The 14851-nt window shown below is 42.0% G+C and overlaps 1 protein-coding gene across 6 annotated transcripts in view; it reads left to right on the plus strand.

The window, feature by feature from the left end:
- afdna (afadin, adherens junction formation factor a) overlaps positions 1 to 14851 on the plus strand; it is a 224583-nt gene that overhangs the window by 153331 nt on the left and 56401 nt on the right. For all 6 annotated transcript variants that reach the window (XM_060831656.1, XM_060831652.1, XM_060831654.1 and 3 more), the window contains 3 exons: positions 2825 to 3090; positions 10274 to 10417; positions 11685 to 11883. In XM_060831656.1, the coding sequence (XP_060687639.1) occupies positions 2825 to 3090; positions 10274 to 10417; positions 11685 to 11883 (609 nt within the window). The remainder of the gene's footprint in view (positions 1 to 2824; positions 3091 to 10273; positions 10418 to 11684; positions 11884 to 14851) is intronic.

The raw sequence follows: 14851 nt of genomic DNA on the forward strand, positions 1-14851 counted from the left end.
CAGCAAACCATCAGATAGGCAGTCGCACCAATGTTAAGCAGGAAAAAAGAAGGAAACACACTCAATACACAAGAAAGCAAAGCACTAAAAAAAATTGTCCTACCCACAGACAAAGGATGCTTGACAGTCCTCTTAAATCCAAGAGACTACATTGAGAAAGCATATGCACTACTTGCAGGTACCAACACTTACAAACAAGTGGCAATAGACCCAACCCCACAACTAGAAAACCGATCATAGCCCTACTGGAGAAACTTCAGAAATCTGGAGAAATAAATAAGACTGACTTCCAAAAAATGAAACCAGACAGATCCAAAGCACTGCGCTTCTATGGATTACCCAAAATTCACAAACCAGGAGCCCCCCTCAGATCCATAGTTCTCACTATCTGGAACACCAGCTTACAGATTGACCAAGGAGCTACACCAAAGACTAAAATACTTAGTAGAAGACTCACGCCACTCCATCCACTCCACCTAAGAATTCCTGAAGAACATCAAAGACACCAAGATGGAAGATGATAAAACCATAGTCTCCTTTGAGGTAACAGCCAAGGAAATATTGACTACATTATTAGAAGAAACAAAGACACAGACCAAACCCCTTCATCAGCAAGGACAGTATCGTCAAGCTCATGGACCTATGCCTTACCACCCACTTCACCATCGACAACAAAACCTACAGACAAACTAATGGAACATCCAGCTCTGCCAACCATCCAACTCAAACTTTGGGTCTGCTACGTGGATGACACCTTTGTCATTATTAAACAAAACAAATCAGAGGAAACCTTCAAGACCATCAATAATACCCTTACTGCCATAAAACTTACTAAATAGGAGGAAACAACAACAAACTGCAAATTCCTAGATGTCGCAGTAGAACGAACAGCCAATGGGGAACTTCAAACCAGTGTCAACAGGAAAACAATACATACGGACCAAATATTGAACTACAGAAGCAACCATCCCAACATCCTCCATCGAAGCTGCATTGGAACGTTATTTCAATGAGCCATCACACATTGCAGCGCAGAGGAGTAACACCTATACAGTGTACTCCAAAAGAACAGGTACCCAATGAACACAGTCTGCCGATTTCTCAGCAATAAACCCAAACAAACAGACAAAACACATCTAGAAACCCTAGCCACTCTCCCCTGCATCAAAGAATCTCTGAAATGACTGCCAGACTACTCAGACCCCTTGGCATCATCACTCACAAAACCACCAACACACTAAAAAAGCAGATAGTGAACTTGAAAGATCCTGTACAGACAGCAAGTAAAACTCATGCCATCTACAGAATACCTTGCAAGAACTGTAACAAACGCTACATTGGACAAACAGGCAGAAAACTGTCCACCAGGATACATGAACATTAACTAGCCACAAGATGACATGACTCCCTCTCACTAGTATCCTTACATACAGGTAAGGAAGGACACCACTTCGACTGGGACAATACATCCATCGTAGGACAAGCCAAACAGAGACATGCATGAGAATTCCTAGAAGCATGGCATTCTAACTGGAATTCTATCAACAAACACATTGACTTGGATCCCTTCTACCACCCCCTGGGAAAAAGAACAGGAAATGACATCGAGTAGGAAATGCAGGAAATAAATAGAAAGCAGGCTACACCACTAGTGCTTAATTTGGAGGCTCACTGAAGATGTTACCTACTTTGACGAAACATCTGAAAATGAACCTTCCAGCTCAGCGAACAAACTTACATCCAGGACTTCAACCTGAGCTACAGATCTTCTTGAAACTCATTTTACTAATAGCTTAAAGCCCCAAGATTCTGCAATTTAATAAACAATTTTTTACTATACGACATTACTGCACAAGTTTACTGCCACCACAAATTGTTTCCAACACCCAATATGGTAAATATGAGCAATGGACTAATTGCCACTCCATGGCAGACATCATTGACTCCAGCAGAGTTTGCAGCAGCAGCCTGGATGTTAATGATAGAGGTTATTAAATCTCATTAAAATGTATATGTATTTGCAATTTTACTGATCGGGCCTTCATTTCCCCTCAAACTGCTGACATGGATTGCCTCATGATTGCTTGTACTCTGTTTGATCATCCTCTTTTTTTTTCCCCAGGGTTAAACTCTTGGATGTTAAAATTGAACTTCAGTATTCATTCATGTGTAACTACAGCTCCTCTTCAACAGCTAATTTCAAGCTAAAACTGCTGCTCGTTTTTTTTTACATTCCTATCTATTCCCAATTAAACTTTGATTACCCTGTCTAACAAGAATCTATCCACCTGTTCTAAAGCTATTGAATGACTATTTGCCTTCTGAGGCAGAAAGCTCCAAAGTATCTTAACTATCTAAAAATTTCTCCTCACCTCTGCAGTTAGCACAATGCCATTTTTAGTGGTTTTTGTGGTAACGTGCAAAGGTAGAGGAAAAACACAAACTTTATATAATATATGTTTAGCAACAATATTCTGTATGCTTAGTCAGCATTAGAATCTTTTTATTATGGAGGTTTGTTTAAAGTCAAACAATCTGAAGAAAAGACATAAGACTTTGCATGTGTTTCTAATGCCAGTCAAACATGTTTCAAGAAATTGGAGAATTGAGTAAAAATAAATTCTCAAATTTTCTGTACCAGTTAAGCATGGTCCCTTCATTTTGTTGCAAATTGTATTCGTGCTTCTTTGAACTGAAGCAAACTTTATAACACAGCACTGATATCCAAATGTCAAATTTTAAAATGAGAATGTTTGATGTAAATTTGGATATGCACTTGTTTTTTAAAGAATTTGCTAGATATGTTTATTATTCTATTTTCCAGATGATGTCTTGCACACATTGACAGGAGCAATGTCTTTGTTGCGCCGTTGCCGTGTGAATGCTGCTCTCACCATCCAACTGTTCTCTCAGCTTTTTCACTTTATTAACATGTGGCTATTCAATAAACTGGTCACGGAGCCAGACTCTTGTCTTTGTTCTCATTACTGGGGAGCTATCATCCGACAGCAACTTGGTCACATTGAAGCCTGGGCTGAGAAACAGGGCTTGGAATTGGCTGCAGATTGTCATCTTAGCAGAATAGTACAGGTTAGTTAATGGAATGAAGCCTGACAATACATACAGTCTCAATTTTGTGCTGATTCCATCCTAATCTTAGATCAATTAGTTATTGTTTTACATGGATGTCACAAAGTATGAACATCTTGAACTGACTTAACAATCTGCATCAGCAAAGGATTTAATGTTTTTATTCTAATAATATTTTGGGAACGATTGAATTGTTGGGGGCAAGCGAAAGGATGGATAATTAAGAATGCGCTGTAAAATTAACCAATTCTTGGAATTTAGCTTTTAGACATCAAGTCAAACTCATTTTGAGAATAATTTAAAATTCTCAATTTTTTCATGTTCATGTGGAGTTGAACCACTGGTTCATAGTCTGATATAGCCTGCAATTGTCTGTAAATCTTTTAAGAAATGAGTTTGACTTGATGTCAGGTTGCACTTCAAGGTAATGGAATGTCCAAATTAGGTTTTCAATGAAAGTATGTCGTTTACAAAGCATGTTAAATACAGTTGTGTGATAAGCACAGATTGTTGCATGAAACTAGGACTTGGCAGTGAATGAACTAGAACAAATTAGGATCAAATATTCCTAAATTAAGTTGATTAAGAAATATTGTGAAGGAAAAAGTCAACAGGAAAGGAAACTTTACTGAATTGTATTCAGGAAAAATTACCTTGATTAGTATATTTCCAGCCATCCATGGAAGGAGGCATTGCTGCATCCGATCTTGGAGTATGAAATGGGTTAAGTGAGAACTTTTAGGCAACGATGACCAGTGTTGGAAGATGTATGTTAACTGTGGAAAGATAAAGAACAACGCAGAGTAAAAATACTTAATTGAAGGAGAACCAATTTCAGCAGAGTGAGTTAATTAACCAGGGTAAATGGGAATTTTAAAATAAGTACAAGTAAAATTGTAATGAAACAATGGGCTGCCTTTTAAAGGTGAGAGTTTAGGGTGTAGTCATTGTATATTCCCCTCATGTTAGGGCAACCAAAGTCAGTTTCCTGGATGACACTGGAAAAAATGACAACAGAGCGTACTTGACGGTTCAAATTGATCTAAATGAGACAGCCAGGCTGCCTATGAAAAGTTCAGAGGTAGTAAGAAAGGAAATGACTGAAAAGTTCATAGGGGTACTAGGACAGGAAGAGGAAACAAATATAGCTGCCAAATTAAGAAACCCATTTGTCTTGCAAAGGTACATGTATAGTTGAAAGGTAGTATGTTGTAGACTGGGAACTAAAATGGGGATTGAGAGTTTGAGGATGCAGCTAAAATACCAAATGAGTAATTTGCATGTGTCTTTACCAAGGAAGATGGTACTGGGGAAACTAAAATTGATAGAGGATTAGAGGGCTGATTGAACTTGAAGCTAATTCACTTGGACTTGGTGGAGTGCGCTGAGAATGCTGGAGAAAGTAAGAATTTTAAAAGGCCATTATCTTTCAACCTGGAAATGTGGTGATGTGGGAGATTAGTGGGGTTGGCACTAGAGGATTGGACAATTGTAGTTGTTATGGATTTGTAAAAGAAAGGACATAAAGCAGTACAGCCCAATAAACTTAATCTCAGTGGTTGGAAATGTTTAGCAATAATGCTCAAGGACAAAATTATCAGTGACTTGAACTTAGTGTGGGTTAATTAAGGAAAATTAGCATAAATTTGTTCAAGTCAAATTGTGTTAAATCACAGTAACAAGCAAAGATGCTGGCAATAGATTTGACTGCATCTGTGGAGAAAGACGATGAACTGTAGGTCCCCAAACCATTTTTGAGAAAAAGAAGCACAGAAAGGACAAAAGAGTAACAAGGGAGAGAATATGGTCCCTTAAAAAGATCAGCAATGCTGCCTATTAGTGGAGATGGAGATACTAAATGAATGTTACTATGGAGAAGTTTATAGAAGATAGAGAACGTGGGGAAATAAATAGTAGCATCCTGAAAAATCTCCATATTTTGGAGAAGGTGCTGGATGGCTTAAAATACATAGAAATTGATAATCCCAGCACCTGATCAGGTGTATCCCAGAATTCTGTGGGAAGATAGGGGAGTGATTCCTGGGTCCCTGAGATATTTATATCTTCAGTACCTGCAAGTGAAGTGCCAGAAGACTGGAGGTTGACGAATGTTTTAAGAAGGGTGGAAAGCAAAAGCTAGGGAACTAGACACCAGTGAGCCTCACGATGATGGACAAGTTGTTGGAGGGAATCCAGAGTGACAGGTTTTACATGTATTTAGAAAGGCAAGGACTGATTAGGAATAGTCAACATGGCTTTATACATTGGAAATCGTATCTCACTAACTTGGAGGATTTTTTGAAGAGGTAACAAATAGGATTGATGAGGATAGAGCAGTGGATGTGATCTGTATGGACTTCAAAAGGTGTTCGATAAGATTTCTTGTGGTAGACTGATTAGCAAGGTTAGATCACATGGAATACCTGGAGAATTAGCCATTTCAATGCAGAACTGACTCGAAGGTAGAAGACAGGGTAGAGGTGGTGGGTTGTTTTTCAGGCTGGAGGCCTGTGACCAGCAGTGTGCCACAGGATTCGTGCTGGTTCACTGCTCTTCATTTATATAAATGATTTAGGTGTGAACTTAGAGGTATGGTTAGTAAGTTTGCAGATGATACCAGAATTGGAGGTGCAGTGATCAGCGGAAAAGGTTATCTCAGAGTACAACGGTACTTTAATCAGATGGGTCAAGGAGTGGCAGATGGAGTTTAATTTAGATAAATGTGAGGTGCTGCATTTTGGGAAAGCAAATCAGGGCAGGACTGAGACACTTAAGGTCCTGGGGAGTGTTTCTGAACAAAGAGACTTTGGAGTATGGGTTCATAGCTCCTTGAAAGTGGCGTCGCAGGTAGACAAAGAAGGCATTTGGTATTCTTGCCTTTGGGATGTCATGATACATTTGTCCAGAACACTGGTTTACTAGCTTTGAGTATTGCATGCAATTCTGGTCTCCCTGCTGTAGGAAGGATGTTGTGAAACTTGATTCAGAAAGAATTTACACTGACATCGTCTGGGTTGAAAGGTTTGAGCTATAGGGAGAGGCTGAATAGACTGGGGCGGTTTTCCCTGGAGTGTCAGAGCTTCATAAAGCTATGGAAATAAATCGGGTGAATAGCCAGGATTTTTTCCTTAGGATGGGGGGAGTCCAAAACTAGAGGGCATAGGTTTAAGTTGAGAGGGGAAAGAGTTAAAAGGGACTTGAGGGGCAACATTTTCATGCAGAGGATGGTGCATGTATGGAATGAGCTGCCGGAGGAAGTGATGGAAACTGGTACAATTACAACATTTAATAGGCATCTGGATATGAATAGGAAGAGTTTAGAGGGATATGGGCCAAATGCTGGCAAATGGGACAAGATTAATTTTGGATATTTGGTCGATAAGATGAGTTGGACTGAAGGCTCTATTTCCCTGCTGTACAGCTCTGACATATTGACAAATTACAGAGAAGTACAAAAGTAATAGAGAATTTCAACTTTCTCAGCATTAGCTGGGACAGTCATACTGGGAAAGATTTGTAGGGTGTGAAATTCTTAATGCATCCAGAAGAGCTTTTTAAACCAGTATGTAGAAGGCTATATGTACAAGAAAGGGGATGTTCCTGGATTTAATTTTAGGTATTGCATCCAGGCAAGTGGTTGAAATATCAGTGGTGAGCGTTCTGCAGACAACGATGATAATTCCATAAGATTCGGTGGCACAGTGGTTAGCACTGCTGTCTCACAGTGCCAGAGACCTGGGTTCAATTCCCGCCTCAGGTGACTGTCTGTGTGGAGTTTGCACATTCTCCCCGTGTCTGCGTGGGTTTCCTCCAGGTGCTCCGGTTTCCTCCCAAAGTCCAAAAAATGTGTAAGTTAGGTGAATTGGCCATGCTAAGTTGCACATAGTGTTAAGTGAAGGGGTAAATGTAGTGGAATGGGTCTGGGTGGGTTGCTCTTTGGAGGGTCGGTGTGGACTTGTTGGGCCAAAGGGGCTATTTCCACATTGTAAGTAATCTAATCATCTAATCATTCAAGGTTGTTATGAAAAAGGACCAGAATGGACCTAAAATCCAAGTTCTAAACTGAGTGGTGGCCATACTTTAATAAGATCAGGTATGATTTGGTCAGAATGGACTGGGAGCAGATATGTAGGCAAATCTGTGTCAGAGCAGTGGGACCATTGAAGAAGGATTAGGAAGTGTACAGGGCCAGTATGTTCCAATAAAGGAAGTGGGTCCATTAAATACTGTGTATGCTGAAGATCAAGAGATGTGCAAGATTGGATAAAGAGAAAAAGAGGAGACTTAGTGCAGATATCCAAGACTCAAAATAGCAAATGCCCTGGAGGAATATAGCATTTGCAAGGGGAAACTTTAAAAAGAAAGTTAATGAAAAGGATGTGTGAAAGAATAATGGCAGATAAAAAAAGAAAATCCTAAGTTGTTTTACAAGTGCATTAAGGGTAAAAGGGTACCACAAGAAAAAGTTAAGGACAACAGTGGTTATTATGCACAGCGCCAGAGGACTCAAGGTTCTAAATTAATATTTTATGATGCAGCTCACTATTGAGAGGGATGATGCGCTTCGGAAATCAGGCAAAAGTAGTATGATATATTGAAAGAAGTTAGTAAAGACAAAGTTCTGTGTGGTCTGATAGGTTTAAAAGCAGAAATATCTGCAGAGCTGGTTGAAATGTCCCCAGGCTTTTGAGTGAGTCAGGAGAGGAAATAAGACATTGGCAATAATTCTCAATTCCTCTCCAGTCACAGGAAATGTACCAGCCTCTGGAGGACACCCTGATCAGGTGTACCCTAAAATTCTGTGGAAAGCTAGGGAAGTGATTTCTGGGGCCCTTGCTGAGATATTTGTACTGTCGATTAGTCACAGATGAGGTGCCAGAAGACTGGAGGTCGCTAACGTGCCATCTTTAAGAAAAGTGGTAAGGGCAAGCCAGGGAACCACAGATCAGTGAGCCTGACGTTGGTAGTGGGCAAGTTGTTGGAGGGAATCCTGAGGGACAGGATGTACATGTATTTGGAAAGCAAGGACTGGCTAAGGATAGTCAACATGGCTTTGTACATGGGAAATCATGTCTCACAAACTTGATTGAGTTTTTTGAAGAAGTAACAAAGAGGATTGATAAGGGTAGAGCGGTAGACATGTTCTATATGGACTTCAATGAGGCGTTCAACAAGGTTCCGCTTGGGAGGATTGTTTATCAGACTGGAGGCCTGTGACCAGTGGAGTGCCACAAGGATCGGTGCTTGGCCACTACTTTTCATCATTTATATACATGATTTGGACATGAGTGTAAGAGGTAAACTTAGTTTGCAGATGACACCAAAATTGGAGGTGTAGTGGACAACAAAGATGGTTACCTCAGATTACAACAGGATCTTGATCAGATGGGCCAATGGGCTGAGGAGTGGCAGATGGAGTTTAATTTAGATAAATGAGGTACTGTATTTTGGGAACGCAAATCTTAGCAGGACTTGCACACTTAATGGTAAGGTCCTGGGGAGTGTTCCTGAACAGAGACCTTGGAGCGCAGGTTCATAGCTCCTTGAAAGTAGAGTTGCAGGTAGATGGGATAGTGAAGAAGGCATTTCGTATGTTATCCTTTATTGGTCAGAGTATTGAGTACCGGGGTTGGGAGGTCATGTTGCGGCTGTACAGGACATTGGTTAGGCCACTTTTGGAATATTGTATGCAGCTTTGGTCTCCTTCCTATTGGAAGGATGTTGTGAAACATGAAAGGATTTACAAGGATATTGCCAGGGTTGGATGGTTTGAGCTGTAGGCGGACGTTTTCCCTGGAGTGTCAGAGGCTGAGGGATGACCTTAGAGGTTTATAAAATCATGAGCGGCATGGATAGGGTAATTGGACAAGGTCTTTTCCCTGGGGTAGGGGAATGCAGACTAAAGGGCATAGCTTTAGGGTGAGGGGGGAAAGATGTAAAAGAGACCTAAGGGACAACTTTTTCATGCTGAGGGTAGTGCACGTATGGAATGAGCTGCCAGAAGTAGTGATGGAAATGAGTACAATTGCACTATTTAAAAGGCATCTGGACGGGTATATGAATAGGAAGGGTTTGGAGGGATATGGGCCGAGTGCTAGCAGGTGGGGCTAGATTGGGTTGGATTGTCTGGTCGGCATGGATGGGTTGGACTGAAGGGTCTGTTTCCATGCTATACCTCTCTATGACTCTATAGACTCAATGAGTCAAAAAATGTTTTTGATGCTGTGTACCCCTGTAACTATGTCTATGACCTGTGACCTTTTTATCATAAAGGGCCAATATAGTAGAATTGGGTTGTTTGTAACATCACTGGAACAGTTACCATGCTATTTTTCTCCAGTTTATGAACATATATTTTAAACTTTTATTACTTTTTGGTAAAATTTACTTTATTAGTCATAAGCAGACCCTTCAGTCCAACTTGTCCAGGCTGACCAGATATGCTAACTTCATCTAGTCCCATTTGCCAGCACTTAGTCCATATCCCCCTCAACACTTTCTATTCATATACTCATCCAGATGCCTTTTAAACGTTGTAATTATACTAGTTCCACCACTTCCTCTGGCAGCTCATTCCAATGCAAGCACCACCCTCTGCATGGAAAAAGTTGTTCCTTGGGTCCCTTTTAAATTCTTCCCCTATCACCCTAAACCTGTGCCCTCTAGTTCTGGCCTCCCCCTCCCCAGGAAAACAAATCTTGTCTATTTACCCTATCCATGTCCCTCATGGTTTTATAAACCTCTATAAGGTCATCCCTCATCCTCTAATGCTCCAGGGAAAATAGGCCCAGCCTATTCAACTTCTCCCTGTGGCTTAAATCCTCCAACACTGGCCACATCCCTGTAAATCTTTTCTGAACCCTTTCAAGTTTCAAACATTCTTCCTAGAGGAGGGAGACCAGAATTGCACCCAATATTTCAAAAGTGGCCTAACCAATGTCCTGTACTGCTGCAACATGACCTCCCAACTCCTGTGCTCAGTGCTCTGTCCATTAAAGGAAAGCATACCAAACATTGCCTTCACTATCCTATCTACCTGTGAATCCACTTTCAAGGAACTATGAACCTGCACTCCAAGGTCTCTGTTATGGCTGTTGAAAGTTCTTAAGCTAGTCCCATAGTTTTAGTGAGAAACTGAAGCTGTTATTCTGCAAAAATCTAAGCTTATTTTTTATTATTATAGGCAACCACATTATTAACGATGGATAAGTATTTGGCAGAAGACATTTCAAATATCAACAATACTTGTTTTAAGTTGAATTCATTGCAATTGCAAGCGCTACTTCAGAGCTACCACTGTGCACAGGATGAGCCCTATATCCCTCAGGTATTTAAATTACTAAGCAACAATGATTTTATTTTGAGGTTTTAATTTAAGTATTAATAGAGTTGTCACATTGGCATGCTTTTTAGAGTTGAAGTATTTGGCCAAGCGTGAGTACTTTTTGGGGAGGGAGGTATTTTCCTCTACTGGGAAGCCCAAATGGGGATCCTTCACGCGGAGCAAGTTTTAATAAGCTGCAGAATCGTGATCAAAACAACCAGTTGTATGCATTTGATCGACAGTATTTATGTGATATATTTTTGGTTCAATTAAAAGTGAAAATGTTTTTTGAGAAAGCATGTAAACTGTTTAGAGATATTTGATAGCTACTGGTAGTTAAGAACTTTAACTGGTATTTTGAAGCTGTCATTTATTTTAAGTGAAAGTAAATATTAAACGAAGCAGCATACCTTGATTCAATTCAGAGTTGCTCCACAAGTTTGGGATTTACCATGGCAAAAATCATGATTTCATTTTTAAACTTAGTGGCCTGTTCCCCCTCCTCCCAACAGTGACAACTTCAAAAATATTTTAGCTGTATGCGTGTTGGGCCTATGGTAGCCAAAGGAGGGAGCACTGGATTGGTGAGGCATGTGGTGGGGGAGGAGAAGTGCTCCTCCCTCTTCCACCCCATTGGCCTGTCTCCCTCTTCTCCCCCTCCCTCACCTCCTGCTATCTGCTCTTCTCCATACATCACCCTCCCTCTATTATCTCCCTCCCTCATTCCCTTACTGTGTCCACCACCCTGCTTTCCAACTTCTCTCTGCTCCCACCACTACCGCTGGCTCTCCCATCAACTCTCCCTGTTGCCCCCCCCACGCCGTTGCCTGCCCTCTTCTCCCCCCATCATGCTTTGCCTTTCCCCCTCATCCTTGCCCTTTTTTTGTTTTTCCCTGTAGGTATCTATATTTTGGCTTCAGGTAATGTAAACCAGATCTGCCTATTAGTGTGTCTCAAGCTGAAGCATGTGGTTCAAGCTGAAATGCAGGACCACCTCAATAATCCAGACGAGACGGGCAGGGAGTATTGCTCAGGTAACTGAGAGTTTGGGTAACAGATTGTTCGGATAATGGATAGCACTTTTATGGGACCTTGAGATCTTGTATCATTTTCTGAAATGGTTCTTTAAAATTTTCATACATTATGTAACCCAAACTGTCAGTTGCTTAGCCAATTTGTACCTTTATAATGTGATGCAACATAGCTCTTGTTCCTTCCTTCTATTTTTATGTATGTATATTGACCAGAAATTGTTGGGGTTTGTTTTAAGGAACTAATTGAAAATGTAGTGGCATTAGCAGAGAACACAGCTGATGAACTTGCACGGAGTGATGGTAGAGAGGTGCAATTGGAAGAGGACCCTGACCTACAGCTACCTTTTCTACTACCTGAAGATGGCTATTCCTGTGATGTTGTTCGGAACATTCCTAATGGCCTTCAGGAATTCTTAGAACCACTTTGTCAGAGAGGTAGTTTTTTTTTATTCCTTTGCCTTGCTCTCAGTATTAGAAAACATAATTCTAACTTATCACCGAATCTGCAGTAATCTTTATTTGTGCTTTTAAGCAGATTTGCAACCAGATTGGTTCTCCATATTTTATATCAAGAATTATCTTGGTTTATGTGGATCTTTTCAATTAAATTAACATCCTATGGGTCAGCAACGCCCAGATTCTATTCCATGTCTTTGAGTTTCCTCATACACTGCTAGAGCTTGTTGAATTAGAAACAGGGCAATTGGTCAAGGCTGATTGCTCTCCAACTGGAGGTGCCTGTGGCAATTTGCAACAGAGATATGAGAAAAAATGAGATATTTAATTGATACCCACTTGATAAAGCTTGGAATATCAGGTGATTATTTATTTTTGAGTGAAGTGAATGTACAATATAGTTTAAATGTTGCTAGAAGGAGACATAAAGGACAAAATGTTTCATCTTGCACTCATCAGGACTGGGACACAAACTAGACTACCAATTTATATAGAATGATAAGAGGGTGCTAATTAGTTGTGTATTGCTCACATAGAGGTGCTACAGGTCTCAAACTAGACCGATAGAATCCACGAGGAAAGCTGCAGAGATTGATAGTCTTCATGACCTCTTTCCTGTTGAAAACATTGTGATGTGTCTACATGAAAGTATACTGTGGCTGCTGGAGATGTGAAATACAAACAGAAAATGCTGGAGAAACTCAGCAAGTCTGTCAGCGTTTGTGAAAAGAGAAGCAGTTAACGTTTTGAGTCCAGTATGACTTTTCTGAAGAAGTGGTTTGAGTTAGTACATGTGATTTCTAACATACATTATGCTGTAACCCCGACTGATTAATAGGACCATTCATAGTGGACAGCATTCTGATTGTGCACATCCAGCCAGTATTTTCAAGCTTCAGTACCTTGCCTGATAGTTGTAATCATGCTATTGGCCAGCATTTACTCAATAATCCATACGGTGCTAAAAATTGCGCTGAAAACTAGGTTAAATTGATAATTTGTAACTTGATAAATCTGGTTGTTCAGAAACAATGCATGTGGATTTATAGCCCCACCACAGCTTTGTGCTTTTCCATAGTTGCATTGAGATTTTCAGTCACTGGGAGTTGATGCAAAAGGTAAAAACAATGACTGCAGATGCTGGAAACCAGATTCTGGATTAGTGGTGCTGGAAGAGCACAGCAGTTCAGGCAGCATCCAAGGAGCAGCAAAATCAACGTTTTGGGCAAAGGCCCTTCATCAGGAATAAAGGCAGTGAGCCTGAAGCGTGGAGAGATAAACTAGAGGAGGGTGGGGGTGGGGAGAAAGTAGCATAGAGTACAATGGGTGAGTGGGGGAGGGAATGAAGGTGATAGGTCAGGGAGGAGAGGATGGAGTGGATAGGTGGAAAAGGAGATAGGCAGGTAAGACAAGTCCAGACAAGTCATAGGGACAGTGCTGAGCTGGAAGTTTGGAACTAGGGTGAGGTGGGGGAAGGGGAAATGAGGAAACTGTTGAAGTCCACATTGATGCCCTGGGGTTGAAGTGTTCCGAGGCGGAAGATGAGGCATTCTTCCTCCAGGTGTTTGGTGAGGAAGCGGCGGTGAAAGAGGTCCAGGACCTTCATGTCCTCGGCAGAGTGGGAGGGGGTGTTGAAATGTTGGGCCACGGGGCGGTGTGGTTGATTGCAGGTGTCCCGGAGATGTTCCCTAAACGCTCTGCTAGGTGGCGTCCAGTTTCCCCAATGTAGAGAAGACCGCATCGGAAGCAACGGATACAATAAATGATATTAGTGGATGTGCAGGTAAAATTTTGGATGTGGAAGGCTCCTTTAGGGCCTTGGATAGAGGTGAGGGAGGTGGTGTGGGTGCAGGTTTTTCAGTTCCTGTGGTGGCAGGGGAAGGTGCCAGGATGGGAGGGTGGGTTGTAGGGGGACATGGACCTGACCAGGTAGTCACGGAGGGAAGAGTCTTTGCGGAAGGTGAAAAGGGGTGGGGAACGAAATATATCCCTGGTGATGGGGTCTTTTTGGAGGTGGCAGAAATGTCAGCGGATGATTTGGTTTATGTGAAGGTTTATAGGGTGGAAGGTGAGCACCAGGGGCGTTCTGTACTTGTTACGGTAGGAGGGGTGGGGTCTGAGGGCGGAGGTGGGGGATGTGGATGAGATGCGTTGGAGGGCATCTTTAACCACGTGGGAAGGGAAATTGCGGTCTCTAAAGGAGGCGGCCATCTGGTGTGTTCTGTGGTGGAACTGGTCCTCCAGGGAGCAGATATGGTGGAGGCGGAGGAATTGGGAATACGGGATGGCATTTTTGCAAGAGGTAGGGTGGGAAGAGGTGTAATCCAGGTAGCTGTGGGATTCGATGGGTTTGTAAAAAAATGTCAGTGTCAAGTCGGTCGTCATTAATGGAGATGGGGAGGTCCAGGAAGGGGAGGGAGGTGTCCGAGATGGTCCAAGTAAATTTAAGGTCAGGGTGGAATGTGTTGGTGAAGTTGATGAGTTGCTCAACCTCCTCGCGGGAGCACGAGGTGGCGCCAATGCAGTCATCAATGTAGCGGAGGAAGAGGTGGGGAGTGGTACTGTGTAATTACAGAAGGTCAACTGTTCTATGTAGCCAACAAAGAGACAGGCATAGCTGTGGCCCATACGAGTGCCCATGGCTACCTCTCTGGTCTGGAGGAAGTGGGAGGATTCAAAGGAGAAATCGTTAAGGGTCAGGACTAGTTCGGACTCATTCGGCAAATGAGAATGTCGGTGGAAGGGTACTGTTGGGGACGTCTGGAGAGGAAAAAAATGGAGGGCTTGGTCATGGTGGATGGAGGTGTAGAGGGATTGGATATCCATGGTGAAGATGAGGCGTTGGGGGCCGGGGAAACGGAAGTCTTGGTGGAGGGCGTGGGTGGTGTCTCGAACGTATGTGGGGAGTTCCTGGACTGGGGGGGATAAGACAGTGTCGAGATAGAGA

Source organism: Hemiscyllium ocellatum, chromosome 10 (genome assembly GCF_020745735.1).
Source record: "Hemiscyllium ocellatum isolate sHemOce1 chromosome 10, sHemOce1.pat.X.cur, whole genome shotgun sequence".
Lineage (NCBI taxonomy): Eukaryota > Metazoa > Chordata > Chondrichthyes > Orectolobiformes > Hemiscylliidae > Hemiscyllium > Hemiscyllium ocellatum.